General features: G+C 39.3%; 1 protein-coding gene across 1 annotated transcript in view; it reads left to right on the top strand.

Annotated features, from left to right (window-relative positions):
• LOC126204213 (trypsin alpha-4-like) overlaps positions 1–6,953 on the top strand; it is an 82,628-nt gene extending 75,675 nt beyond the window's left edge. The window contains exon 3 of the mRNA XM_049938611.1: positions 6,927–6,953. Coding sequence (XP_049794568.1) covers positions 6,927–6,953 — 27 coding nt within the window. The remainder of the gene's footprint in view (positions 1–6,926) is intronic.
• Positions 6,954–15,990: the final 9,037 nt, after the last annotated feature.

The following is a 15,990-nucleotide window of genomic DNA, read 5'->3' on the forward strand; positions in this document are numbered from 1 at the left end:
GCTTACAAGCTAATATTTACAAATAATGGTCACTCCCTTTGGTTAAGCCCAGTGAACAACTTCTTTATGAATGGAGTCTTTATGTCTCAAGGTTTACTTTCACTAGTGAACCTAAAAATATTCTTTCAGAACTTAAAAAAAGGCTCATCTCCTCATTATTAAAACTACAGATTTCGCAACACTCGTTGCATTTATTCTTTAGTGCACCCACGATCATTTTCTACTGCCACATATGATATCTACTACTTAACGAGTATGCATTTAATACTGAACCTTTCCTTTGAGTATTCCTTTGTGTTTCCTAATTTTTTTATGTTTGAGGGCAGACTGGGTAACAACAGGTCTCCCTCTTTGCTTCACGTACTCAGCAATCTCTGAAAAAAAGGGAAGAAAGAAAATAAGGTAGCGCGTGTCTACTATTTTTCGCAACAATGGAATTACCCACATTCCACTGGGTTCACGCAACCCGTCCATAAGAAACATTACCAAAGCTAGCGAAGTTCATCGTGCAACGTATCTCATTTCTCATAAACACCGCTTTGCCAACAAGCACACTTGTCTTTTACAAGTCGACACTTGGTCTGGGTTAACGAACCATGACCAAAAGGAACAGGCACAAGGAAAATGGATTTCATAAGCGCAGTGTCTTAGCAGACATTTTTACAATAAAATCTGCATGTAAATAAAATTATCATTATGAACACTGCCACATATATACATTTTAACCTCTTTCATTGCAGCATGCTTTGCTACTTCTACGTCTTACTCTCGTTACAGTCAATATTAAGTTTAAATATCACTGCATTGCTTGTTCTTTATATTAATTAGCCTTCAACTAGGGTAATGAATGGTCGCTAGATTATATTACAAAGCATCTGAAGATGTTTACTTGGACTTATTTATGATACTGGGGGCTTGCTGTATGATTAATTAGTACCTTGATTTTACTGAAATCAATTTGTCAGCTAAGATTCCTCATATACTCTCTAGATTGGGCTCAGATCACAGGGAAACAGTTTACATTCATTGCAGTTAAGGGCCTCAGGGTGTAATTACGCTACATTATTCATGCTTCGTGGTTTATCTCTCTTTGTACTGTATTTCAACAAACTTAGCTTACTACAGCTTATTGTCTCCTTGCGCGAACTTGTTTTCTCATTTAACAGCACACTTTAAGCTAAGATATTTCCTCCACTCTTGTTCACTGTCTGGACGTTTTGAACATGTCTTTTTTAAGCAGGTAATTTGCGCGTTTACAACAGAACTTCAAGTACTTGCATTAGTATATATAAATCTATAAATCTTCTTGTACCTTGAGAGAAGTGCTTATTTACGCACCCTCCTCCATTTCTCACTCTTACATATTTATATAGCTCCTGGCAATCACATTGCAAGCACATTTTTTCGTATACTAACGTAAAGATAAATTGAAATTCTTTCTGGAAGTTTAATTTCCTGCTTCAGCTTGCTGAAGAAATAGCAGTTCATGTCCATCACTATAAACAATTTTTCGATACTTAACATTGAACACTTAAAGTTTCCATGTAGCAGTTAGCAGCCGTTACCACATAGTCCGGGCGCTGTTCAACACAATACTTATCAATAACAATTCACACAAGGAAATGTACAGTATGCAAGAATTCCACAACAGTATTTAACCATTACCATTATAAAAATTCTGTACGTTTTGGTGGTGAAACAAGCCTTTTACTCTCCCCATAGCTGCGTCAGTTAATAAATAACTCCCTATGTGTGGTTTCCTTAAGATAAGGTAGGTACCTTATTTTACATATATTGCCACTTGCGATTTCTTACATACTAAGGATGGCTTGAAATGAGCCTTAAGTAATACCTTTTCACCGACATAGCAATACAACTTTTACTTTTTTATCTTACCCTTTCTTCCTTAATTGAGCATTGGTGGTAATGGAACTTAAAGCAACTCGAATGTTGACATCTAGATCTACCTCAGGGCTAGGTATCTTGGGAAGAGCATCAACCCACTCATTCTGTTCCTTCCTGCGTGATATCAACTCGTGTGGACTAAAACCTTTGGAAGTATGTGGCAAATTATTGACTATCTCCTCAAAAGGTGTCACGAAATCAACCCATCATGTTTGCTTGTCGGGAATGTACGTCCGAACAGATTTGTTAACCTTCTTGAAGATGTGCTTAGTCGGGTTCCACTGAGGCCTAAAACGTGATATTAAGATTTGCTTGACATTGTGATGGCCCAAAAATTAACTCCACTTGCGCTAAGTAAAGTTGGATGCACTATCTGAAAGTATAGATTCAGTGACTCCGAATCTAGGGAAATAGTCATTTTCAAGGCGGCGTATTATAGGCGAAGCACAAGTTGTCTTCATAACATACATTCGAACATATTTTGTAAAGTTGTCGAGAACAGCAACGAGGTATTTGACACCTCCCCTACCCATCGGTACAGGGCCAGCCAGGTCAATGCTAATGAGTTGATTACGTATTTCTGCGATGATCTGATTCAATGGAATTAAAGTGGGAATATTCAGAGCCTTCGTCTTTTGGCAGATGACGCAGAATTTTAGCAACTTGTGTATCCGACGATGTAGTTTGGGAACATAACAGTAAGTAGCAATCTTCTTTTTACAATTCTCTGGACCATAGTGGCCCCAAGAAATGTGGGTATACAACAAAAGATGTTCGACAAAACTGCTAGGTATACAAACTAGCCACTTGAAAGTCTCTTCGGGTTTGCTGCCGGATCCTAAAATCAACTTGACTCGATATTTCGGCGATCCAACTGTTCGCCATCTTCAGGAAATGCTGCTTCTGCTGATGAGCAACATTTCCTGAAGATGGCGAACAGTTGGATCGCCGAAATATCGAGTCAAGTTGATTTTAGGATCAGGCAGCAAACCCGAAGAGACTTTCAAGATTTATTACGCCGGGAAATCCTACGTAATCACAAACTAGCCACTTGTCTGATGACACAGAGGTGCGATGAAATAATACCTGACTATGAATCTTGAAGAATTAAGACAACTTATGGTTCAGATTTTCTTGGAGAATCCTTATTACTTTTCCCCACTTAGGATCTGTGCTCTGTAGTGTCTGGATTTGCTTGCACAGTTGCAAGGAATATTTCCTATGAATGGGATCCTGCATAAGAAGAACTTTGTAATTCGACATCTGTTCTACCAACTCATTTGTCTCTGGCAGATCTTCTGGTGAACGAGAAAGTGCGTATGCAATAATGTTAGCGTGGCCCTTTATATACACAATATCAAAGTCGTATTCTTGAAAAAATAAACACCACCTGGTCAGGTGCAGATGTTGTAATTTACAGGTCAGAAGATACGAAAGTGCTTGATGGCCCATAATTACTTTTATCTCTCTACCAAAAATGTAATAATTAAACCTCTTGAAGGCCCAGATAACTGCAAGTGCCTCCAGCTCAGTAACGGAATAGGATTTTTCACACTCTGGTCAGATCCTAGTCGCAAAACAAATCACTCTGATTTGCTCTGTTTCGTCTACTAATTCAGTCTGAAACAAACAAGATCCAATTCCAGCAAACGAAGTGTCTGAGATGATGCAATATTATTTATCCATTTGTGGATGACAGAGAATTTTACTGTTTAAAAGACCGTCTTTAATTAGCTGAAAAGCTTTCTGACACTCTGGTGTCCAATTCCAATGCGTACTTTTCTTCAGATAATAATGCAAAGCACGATTATCCATTACTTGACCAGACAGAAATCGTCGAAAGAAAGACGAAAGACTGGAAAATCCTCTTAGTTACCTGTGTAGGGAAATTCTTTATCACAGACAACTTTTCCGGGTCAGGTTTAATCCCTTCAGGTGTAATCATATGACGTAAAAGCTTTACCTCACCTTTTCCAGATTTTGACTTTTCCAGATTTGCTGTAACACCATGTTCTTGAAATCTCTGAACCACCTTTCGTAGAATAACTAAATGATCTTCCCAGTTCTTAGTGGTAATCAACACGTCATTTATATGAAGTTACCTCATCCAGAAGCTCAGGTCGTAACACAAATTCGAGAGGAGAAATAAATATTCCCGAGCTTACATTTAAACCAAAAGGCATGACCTTAAACTGATATGAATGGCCGGCAAATATAAAAGCGGTATATTTCCTGGATTGCTTGATTAATTTCACCGGCCAGTAGCTACTCCTTAAATCAAGTGTACTCAAAAATCTAACGCCATGAAATTTCTGTAAGTGCTCCTTAAGCGCTTCAGGCTCCTGAGTTCAGTCAATTCCTTGGATTTAGCATCGATTTCGTCTTTGTCAGGAAGGAAGTCTTCAAACTCATTGTCATTAATGTCATCCGATTTAGTCACGTCACTTGTCTCATCAAACCACGGTTTGTCTGTCCTCTGTCGTCTCCAAACCTGATGCAATGTCAACACCGCCTTAACTTTACCCCTTAACAAGTTAACAACAACTGGTTGTTGATTTACGATAAAGGTACGCACTCCAGATTCAATATCTATCACTGCTTTTGTTTGTCGAAGAAATTACATGCCCAAGAGAAATGAAACTGACAAGTTCTTTACTATTAGAAAGTGGCAAGAAACCAAAAGAGAGTCTATCTGCAGTTGAAGCTGTGTCTGTCAACTAACTCTCTGTTTCAATCGACCAATCCCTTTCGATATGGAGCAACCCTGAATCGGCAATGACAAAACTTTTGAATCAGAAGACACCTGTTTGAAGAGATATGATGACATGACATTCATGTTTGCTCCTGTATCAACAATGGCTGTGACAGGAATGTTGGCAATAGAAATCGTAATCGAAGCCTTAACTTGTTCATCATAAATGTCATTAGTGTCTTGAGCTTCCTTGTCAGGTGCAACGTCATCTCTTAAGTCGGTCTCACGGTCGTACCGAATCGCATTAATATATTCAGAACCAGAGGATTCGTTAGTGCCCCCACTCAAACCCGCGGCGACCTCTAGGAGGCCGAAAGGCGCTGCCTCTAATTTTCTGAAGGATGTTTAGTCTGTTTGTCATTCATGACCTTAAGTGTTTGTTTCGTTTCATATTGGTGTTGGTTATGTGGTACAAATGCTGGTGTAAAGGGGTCAACTTCACTGGGTGCATTCACTTGTGAATAGAATACTTGAGACGGCTGCTGTCGCCCCATCTTTTGGTTGTCGGCAAAACCATTTCCTTGTGAAGGAAAGTTCGCATTTGGTGCCGTTTGAAAATTGTTCCGCGGTCCTCTATCCTGTGAAAAGTAGTTCTGATGCTGTGCTGGGTGGCCTCCGCCTTGCCCATGCCACTTGCTATTCTTCCATCTATAACTTTGATTGTACACTCGCCCATTTGAAAAATTACCACTCGTTTGTGGAGAATTTCCATACTGCTCAGGCGCAGAATTAAATGGCCGGCTTCCATACTGATGTTGTACCTGGTGGTTATAAATTGGGTGGTATCTCTGCTGATTACTGTAACTGGTTTTCTACTTCAATTTAAAGCTATTAACGTTTGTGTTTTCATAACGGCTGGAAGATTGGTACCAGCGATCGCGGTAGCGCGCTCTCTCCTTCGGCGCATTGTTTCTGGCTGCCAGGGAAGAATTTGTCGCTGCCAACCTTGGAACGCAGATGCTCGTTAATTAAATCTAAGGAATCCAGAAATGCATCCGTGTCTTCTTCACACATTTACTAGTTTCTATCTGATAGACGCTGGGAATGTGCTTTTGAGAATCATAATTACGTCCTAGGAAGTAATCGGAGAATCCCAGAGTTTAATTTTATCTAGATACTTCTCAAAGTATCGCCGGAGACTTCCATGCTTCTCATTGAAAATTTCCGCACAATACACCTCCTTCCTTAATCTCTGCTGTACCCCATTACTCCAAAATTTGGCCAAGAACATGTACTCAAACTATTTATAATTCCTACACGTGTCTACCATCTCCGTTCCCCATAATGCTACATCACTGGAAATAAATCCTGTGACGAACTGAATACGCTGTTTGTCTGTCTAGCTCCTGGAAAATATGCCGGAAAACTTCTTTAGGAACACGATCGGGTGTATTTCTCGCTTCTGCGGTGAATGATCACACTTTCCTCTTGCATTAAACTCAAAATTGTGGGCGAATAATTTATTTTTCCCAGTCGCGGCTCAAGAGGACTGTTGTTTTGCATGTAATCAGGCGGTGAACCATAAGGAGTTGACTGACATTCGTCACCGTCTAAAGAGTTGTTCCCTATATTTTGCGTATGCGTGTGCGGATTTTCTAGCCAGTTTCTCAGCATTCAGACTTCGTCCACTACTTGCTGCTTCCACTCAGGAAGGTCCCGTGTAAGTATCCTCCGAATCTGTCCCAATTCAGACACTACTGTGTCTCCCGACTTACCAGGAGCAGCTAAGATTTCATATGTTACATCCTTGACAGTCTCCCTAAGCTTCTCCGTGACCTTCTTTTCGATAAAAACATGTTTAACCTTTATCCATCCACAGTAGTGTTCCGACAATACCTTCGCGTGCGCTTTCACGGTGTTTTTAACCTGTTCTTCGATATTCATTGATTCTATCTACCTCGACAGATCCACTACTACGCTTTCAGCGTCAGTCACCGCATTTATAACTCAGTTTATTTCCTTGGTAGCTGCCTGAATTTTTTTGTTTAATGTTCCAGATACTTCAGCTATTTCACCTCTCACCTCTTTCTGCATTTTTCGAATTTGACCGCTGATCTTAGTTTGGGCCTCACCCTACTGGGTATTTAATTTAAGTCAGCCGTAATTTCTTTATGCAGATCTGTTTTGATGGTGATTAGCTGTGTTTTTACTGATTAGCTTACAGCATCTAATCTGGTATAAGCAGTCTCATTTTGTGCTTTTGTAGTCTGATTTACTGCGTCAAACTGTTGTTTCAGCAGTTCCATTAACGCACCGAATTCATTTGCAGCTGCAGCAAGAAGGGTTTGGACTTTAGGGTAACTTTCCCCTGTTACAGACATAGTTAGTACAGTTTCCACACGGGAACCTACCGTTCGCGATAGTAAAAGGTATGGAATACTGTTAACGTCTTCACTCCCGTCTCCTGTTGTCACCTGTCTCTGTTTACTATCTGCCATTTTCGTCAGTAAGTAACGTGCTACTGATCCACTACGCAAGGCTTTCGTCATTTGTCAGTGACATGGTGCACTGCTTGCTGGGAGTCGGCTAAGAGCACCACTCACGCGTGAGCAACAAATGAAATTCTATCTGGCGAGAAGAGAAGATGGAACCTAAACGTTTCAGACAAATGAATGATGGTGCCCTTCACTGCAAATTGCACACTATATCCGCCATGTTGAAAATGTAATACAGCTATCCTAACAATGGAGAAAAAATTTCTATTATTAGACGACGAAGAATTTTCTGTTGAAAGATAAAATAAAGCAGATTTTCTATAGCGGGAAGAAGATAGAAAGGATGTCGATCGACTTCGATAAGCAATGTCGCTACTGAAGCATTACACTGCGTATGCAAAGTTCTTACTTACTTTTTGATGGCTTGATTACCGCTATGTTGTGTCAGCTAATTCGCGCTTTTCTCTTCCTTCCTCTCCGTAATTAAACTGCGTTATCGACAAGCATATTTTCCGTCTTTCGTTCAGAGGGATGATGTGTACATGAAACGACAGAACATTTGTTAACACAAGCACATAGAAATAGTGCCTGTACAGGCGCCAAGTGATGTTTTTATTCAATGGAAAAGTTGGAATTTGAGATTTCGTTTACTGTTTTATCAATCACAATTGGCGTAAGAATCAAGGATTGACCATTGTCATAAGATATTGCATCATGCAATGTGAATAGTCTTTACTTACAGTATCGCGCCTGCATGCTATTGATTAAGAAATTGCATTATCGTCTTTCTAATTACTTCATGATCGTGGATACGATCATACCCGGTTGCGAAGTTATTGTTAAAACAATTTCCGAAGGGACCAGAAAGTTCTTAAGGGCACAAAAACAACTGTAACATCACACAAAAAGGGAATTCAATGTTAAAGCACATACAAGGCGACAATAAAACACTTTCTTTCTTTTCGTGTAACACTTGCATTGGACTGCTAATCTTGGTGACTGTAATCTTAGCAAAATGTATAATTAAAATGAAAATAATACTGAGGAGATGATAGGAGTGAGCATTGCTAAATGATTCAATATTTCCAGAACAAATATTTATTATAACTAAAACATATATCGTACCTTATGCTAAGTACAACAATGGCGGTAGATTTTTATGTCCGTTTCATGTCCATTGAGGGCTCTTTTATATAGCTATTGTCCTCTTGAGTCACACGTGTGACCTCACGATAAGTAATAACAGTTCTCCTTTTTACACTTCACTCAAACTTAGACCTAACACGATTTTATACATGGAGTAAAAATTAGATCAGACCGCCACAAATCTGCGTCCGTCTTACTTAAGAAGAAAAGTACACGTGTTTAGCACTCAAGGCTTCATTTGTTCTCCAGCGAACGAAATAGTGAAGGATCGCATATCGATCCGTATTCTTCCTAGTTTATATTGCCGCTCAATGATAATGAATTACATTATTTAGGAAATTCCGCCATCGCCATCCGACGCCTTATTATACATTAATCATTCTTTATAAACAAGTATTCGCCTTCTGGCTGAAAGTGTTAACTATTTGCTCTTTTAATGAAGCCAAAAATAGCGATTATCACATTGTATTATAATATTTCGTTTCTCTCTCTCTTCCCCCATCAAATAAATAAAGATTTTTATGTGTGCGGGAAATGAACAACGAGGTGCTACAGATAACCGGTGTGCAAAGCTGAGGCGATTCTCCGTGTACCAATTAATAGGGGCACAGTTTGTCAGGGGTTGCTCAACTGCACTGCCATGTTGTTCAGGTGAATATTAACCAGCATATGTTTTGTTTCAAAATAATGAAACTATTTATCATTATGCGCGTCTGATTGTGCTCTGTTTTCAAAGCTCCGAGATAATACATTACTGACATTAAATTATTGTTTACGAACAATGGAAAAAATGTTCGTGTGATGCTGATTTATTAGACAACATTCCATGTATTACAAACTTTCTCAAGAGATTCATTTACATGTTACGTTGCACTGTGTTATGGTGTCATTATTACAAACAAGCACCGCAGTTCTGTCGACAGAAATGGTTAGCTTTAAACTGATACCAAATCTAGCCTAAAATTGGTCTGTTGATGTACTGCCAAGTACTCTAGGAACCTCTAGACACAACTACTTGCTTAGAAGGCAATGTCATGGGATTTCATTGCTTTAGATTTTTTTCGGAGGCAATCCCAAAAGCAGGTATCCAGTCTAGAAGAGCCATGTACGGTCGGAGGACGACATGATTGAATAGGTTCAGCAGAAATGATCTGCTTCATATCAAATGTTTTTAACCGACTGCATCGGCTCTTATTATGCAAACACGACTTGTGCAATATACAATTCAGTCGTCAAAGCGACAGTTTTTGTAGCACAGTACCCATTGGTGTTACCGTAAGACTTATAGCAGCACGGTGATTTTCTAATACTTGCAACATTATAAAGCTCCGTTTCCCGAGATATAGTCTTTAGCGAAACTTAATCCAATATATTTTCTCTCGAACATTTAGGAGTGTGCAAAAGATACTGATAATACAATTGTATACCACACGTATCACGTCTCGAATACACTAAGTAAAACTCGAGGAAGCGATATTTTGGCTGACCGTTAGACTCCACAGAAGGTTAACATAATGTCATATATGAATTTATTTTATTACAGCCCTGATTAAGATTATACGATGCTGAGAAAAGCAGGACATATCTCGGGCAGGTAGTGAATTTATTATGTTACACATATAGTTAATATTGTTACGCACATACACTCACACAGACCATCATATTTTCATGTGGGGCATACTGTCGAAGATACAAATTTGAAATAGCTCCGATATACTGAAACGTTGAAACTGGAAATCAAGCCGCAAATACTCTCAGTTCTTTGTTTCACTAGCAGATCACTGGTATTAATGTGAAAAGAACCGACTTACAGATTTCAATAAATGGCCGTGCACTGAGCCGTTACGTAAGACACTTAGACTGGATAGAATTTGACGTACGTCTTGCTACTGAACTGCGTGTGTCTCCGTAAACTGAAGGCAGTTACAAAATGTTTACTTATTTGTTTGAAGCCTACGGAAATATAAGATTGTCTATAACGAAACGTTCTGTTATAGTGGTTCTCAAGCCGTGGTCGGTAAACTGAGGTCATCAGTCCCCTAGAACTTAGAACAACTTAAACCTAACTAACCTAATGACATCGTACACATCTATACCCGAGGCAGGATTCCAACCTGCGACCGTAGCGGTGGCGTGGTTCCATACTGATGCGCCTAGAACCGCTCGGCCACACTTGTCGGCCTAGACATCACAACAATGATACAAACGTACGTACTCATTGGGAACAGTAATTAGTAAAAAAAATAGAGTGAAATTGTAAAAAAGAATGCAACTGAGAATCAAAAACATATACCAAAAATATCCGAAGTGTGTTATGAGAACAACAAAAAAATTAAAATGGTTTATAAAAGACAGACGGATGCGACAACGCATTGCGCTCTCGCCAGTTTTTTAATATAGTCATGGGCTACATCATAGACAACGTTCGCAAATGGTCTACAGCAGGTGATATGAAAATCATAGCGTATGCAGGTGATTTTGTAAGAAAATAAACAGAAACTGCAAGAAGAGCAAAATTCCTAGCAGAGAGTAACTGAAGAAGCAGCCATGGAAATAAGCCTAACAAAGAGGTAATTAAAATCAACAGCAAAAATGAAAAAAATGAAGGATTTCACTTAAAATTGAAAAACTGTTAAAGAAATAGACGCTTTCAATTAGATGGGAAGCAAATCAACAAAGAAGGCTGAAGGATAAAATTTCTGAGTTCTAAATTTTATTATTGCCTATCGGAGATAATTAGAAACTGGAAAATAATTAACAAAGCGAAGACCATGATGTGCAGTTCATATTACCTGACAGTTATCTTCCAATTCTTACCTTTGGGGCAGAATGTTTGACTTGGGCAAAGAAAGAGCTGAGCAGAGTACAAGCAACAGAAACAATCTTTCTACAACGGATCCTGGATGAGAAGGGACAAGATAAGGAATGGACAAGATAAGGAATGAAACGATACGAAAATCCTGCCGATCAGGCTCTTAAGGGAAACTCAGAAGTGAAGTAAGCTGAATTTGTATTTCCTCGTTAATGAAATGGGAACAGAAAGACATTCGAGAAGAGCCGTAGAATCGGCAGAATCCAAGACCAATTGGAAGACGTCGAACGACATGAAGTGACCAGGTCCAACCGAAGACGAATGCGATGACAAGAGATGGTAATTAATAGATTGTGGGGGAAATAAAAGGTTGGAAGAGGCTATGTGAGCTACCTGCCAAACAAGAAACGTTTCAGGAAGATGAAGAATTAATAAAACTACTCAGTTTCTAATTCCAATATCATTTATCGGGAGGTGAATATTAGAATCAATGAATTAGGGAAAAAAAGCTGTGCTGAAAAATTTTGAAAAATCTCCAGCAAAAATCTGTTAGTAAACGGATGCCTTCAGGAGTAAGGCATTTTCGAAAGGATTAGGGTTCACAGCGAACTTTAGACCGTGCATATATATCCTCATTCGCAACTAATTCAATAACAGTGTCATTTTCACAACTTTCATGAAATGTTTCTCAAGCACGGGCTAACAATCTAACCCATTCGCTGCATATGTACTGTACGTTTCGCCCACTAGTCTATTTGACACTGTCTTACATCTCCCACCATTAGTTACTGTAGTCGTGTTTGGAACGGTAGAGAAAGTCGTTGCATCATCTGCATAAGAAACTCTTCCTAATTCTGAATCTTGTCAGTGCTGTTCATTACATAACCAACTAGCACTTTACCTGCCATGAGGATAAGCCACGCTCATGAAGTCATTCTTACAGATATAACAGATTCTTCCCAAATCTCAGATTGATCTCTCTCACCATAAAAACTAACCAAGGATGAGTATATAATATTTTCACGTATATGCACAAAGTATTTTCATTACGTTGAACATTTTCAGCAACCTCCATGTTCACAGTCGGCGTAAATTGTTTACATCTTCAGCTAAGATTTTCAAGTTTATTTGTGAAACTGTAGTATCTGCAATGTCCATTCTTTTTAGAGGCAGAATTTCACAGCATATGATAATTGAACATTAAAATTGGATGTAGCTAGGAACTGACTTCACGACAATTTCTTTGATTCTTTATACTGCACGGAAGTAAGGTAGCTGTAAATATGCTTACATACGACTATCCGAATTCCTCTCCTGAGGCCACATCTTCATTTCAGAGTAGCACTTGCCAACTATGTCCTCAATTATTTTCTGAATGCATTCCAATCTCTGTCTTCCTCTACAGTTTTACCCTCTACAACTCCCTCTAGTACCCTGGAAGGCATTCTTAACGGCTATACTATCATCTGATCTCTTTTTCTTGTCGGTGTTTACCACATAAAAAATAGTTCAAATGGCTCTGAGCACTATGGGACTCAACTTCTGAGGTCATTAGTCCCCTAGAACTTAGAACTAGTTAAACCTAACTAACCTAAGGACATAACACACATCCATGCCCGAGGCAGGATTCGAACTTGCGACCGTAGCGGTCTCGCGGTTCCAGATTGCAGCGCTTAGAACCGCACGGCCACTTCGGCCGGCTTTTCCACATATTCCTAACCTCTCCGATTCTGCGCAGAACGTCCTCATTCCTTACCTTATCAGTCTAATTGTCAACTTTTTCTGTAGCATCACATCTCAAGTGCTTCGATACTCTTCTGTTTCGGTTTGCCACAGTCCACGTTTCACTACCATACAATGTTGTGCTCCGAACGAACATTCTCAGAAATCAGTTCCCCCAATTAAGGCCTATGTTTCATTGTTTCATACTAGTAGACTTCTGCTAGCGAGGAATGTCATTCATGCCAGTGCTAGTCTGCTTTTGATATCCTCCTTGCTCCGTCCTAGGTAGCAGAATTCGTAAACTTCTTCTACTTCGTGACCTTTAATCCTGATGTTAAGTTTCACGCTGTTCTCATTTCTGCTCTTCCCCTTACTTTCGTCTTCCTTCGATTTGCTGTCAGTCGGTATTCTGTACTCATTTAATTGTTCACTCCTTTCACATCTCAAGTAATTCTTCTTTCCTTTCACTCTGGATAGCAACGTTATCAGCGATTCTTATCATTGATATTCTTTCAGCTTTAATTTTAGTTCCATTCCTAAACCTTTCTTTGTTTTCCATCACTGCTTCTTCGATGATCAGACTGAACAGTAGGAGCGAAAGACAATATCCCTGTCTCACACCCTCTTTAATCCGAGCTCTTCGTTCTTTGTCGTCCGCTCTTATTATTCCCTTTTGGCTCTTGTACATATTGTGTTTTACTCGTTCCCCTTATAGCTTACCCCTATTTTTCTCAGAATTTCGGACATCTTGCACCATTTTACATTGTCGAACGCTTTTTCCAGGTCAAGTCCTATGGTCTTGCTTCCACTATCAACCGCAACGTCAGAATTGCCTCTCTGGAGCTCAGACTGAACAGTAGGGCACCTTTTCTAAAGCCAAACTTATTATCATCAAACCCATCCTCAATATTTTCCCATTCTTCTGTATATTATTCTTGTCTGCAACTTGGATGCATGAGCTGTTAAGTTGATTGTGCGATAATTCTCGCACTTGTTTTCTCTTGCAGTCTTTGAAATTGTGTGGACGATATTTTTGCTAAAGTCAGATGGTATGTCGCCAGACTCATGCATTCTACACACCAACGTGAATAGTCGTTTTGTTGTCACTCCTCCCAACAATTTTAGAAACTCTTTAGGAATGTGATCTACCCTTTTGGCCTTATTCGATTTTAAGTCCTCCAAAGCTCTTTTTAATTTTGATTCTAATACTGGATCCGCGATCTCTTCTAAATCGACTCCTGTTTTTTCTTCTACCACATCATAGAAATCTTTCTTCTCATACAGGCTTCCAATGTACTCTTTCCATCTATCCGTTCTCTCCCCAGCATTTGATAGTGGAATTACCGTAACACTCTTCATGCTACCACCTTTGTTTTAATGCCACTTTTCTGTGTGCTGAGTGAGTCCTATCATTTCTGTTTCCATTCCTCTACATTTTTCATGCAGCCATTTCGTCTTGCCTTCCCTGCACTTCTTATTAATTTCATTCTTCAGTGATTTATATTTCTGTATTCCTGAAATTCCGTAAACATCTTTGTACTCCCTCATGTCATCTATCAACTGAAGTATTTCCTATTTTATCCATGGTTTCTTCGCAAAATAAATAAATAAATAAACAAATGTTCAAATGTGTGTGAACTGCTAAGGGACTAAACTGCCGAGGTCATCGGTCCCAGGACTTACACGTTATTTAAATTAACTTACACTAAGAACAACACACACACCCATGCCCGATGGAGGAATCGAACCTCCTGCAGCAGGGCAGCGCAATCCGTGACATGACGCCTCAAACCACGCGGCCATGTCTTCGCAGTTAACTTCATTGAACCTATGTTTTTCCTTCCAATTTATAAAATTGGACTTTTTACAGATGTCCATTCCTCTGCAACTGTTCTGCCTACTGAGCTACTCATGATTGCTCTATCTATAGCCTTACAGAACTTCAATCGTGTCTCGTCATTCCTTAATTCTTCCATATCCCACTTCCTTGCGTATCGATTCTTCCTGACTAAACTTCAGCCTACTCTTCATCACTCCACGTTATAATCTGAGTCTATATCTGCTCCGGGGTACGCCTTACAATCCAGTATTGATTTCGGAATCTTTCTATGACGATGATGTAATCTAACTGAAATCTTCCCATATCACCCACTCTTTTCGAAGTCTACTGCCTCCTTTTGTGATTCGTGAACAGAGAATTTGCTATTAGTAGCTGACATTAACTACAAATGTCAATTAGTCTTTCCCCTCTCTCATTTCTTGTCCCAAGACCATATTCTCCTGTAACTTTCTCTTCTACTCCTTCCCCTACAACTGCATTCCAGTCCCCAATGACTATTAGATTTTCATCTCCCTTTATGTACTGTGTTACCCTTTTAACATTCTCATGTACTTTCTCTATCTGTTCTCCCGTGTTGAGTTTATACTTTATAATCTAGGGAAAGTTTCTGTGTATTCAACTTACCATCGTTTGTATCAGAAGATCTCAGAAGAGTAAAGGCGTAGGTGACAAATACTACCTGAATGTCATACCAGGGCTGAAGACGAGTTCCTCAATGGCCATCGGTAAGTAATCACACAATTTCGCACCTTTTTTCTGATATCTCGAGCCTGCCAGCATCGAGATATGCAAGTGGTATTCACAATTAGCAGAGAAACTATTATGGAAACATCTATCAACATAATCGATTGTCTGTGGTAAATAAAGTAATAAATAGCAATTAAGTCAAGTGATATTTATATTTACCAGTGTAAATGAAAGGTTCAACACCCCTTTGACGACGGAGATGGTGCACAATCATTGCTGAAGGTTCGAGAAAAAAATCTAACGTGCCTTTTCAAAGGAACCATTCAAGAATTTATTGAAACCACAGAAAACCTATACCTTGATAGCCTGAGGAAGGTTATAACTGCCTTCCTTCCGTTTCTGAGTCCAATGTCTTGTCATAGTGCCACATCGCTTTCTGTGATGAGTTCAGTGTTTATTATCGAACAGATTCGTAACGTAGGACATGGATTCCACGACAACTGTATCGTTCTTTAAACAGACAATTATAGCGAATAATCAGTTGATTAGCATTAGGCAAAATCATTTGCACTAGCAAAAAAAAAAAAAATTACGTTTCTTTCGTAATGTCTGTCTGAAATTCATTTAGATTCATTTATCTGATGTATATGTTTCCCCAGTATTTGAAACGTGCGCCTCGTTAACTGCCTAG

This window comes from Schistocerca nitens, chromosome 9 (assembly GCF_023898315.1).
Source record: "Schistocerca nitens isolate TAMUIC-IGC-003100 chromosome 9, iqSchNite1.1, whole genome shotgun sequence".
Classification (NCBI taxonomy): Eukaryota; Metazoa; Arthropoda; class Insecta; order Orthoptera; family Acrididae; genus Schistocerca; species Schistocerca nitens.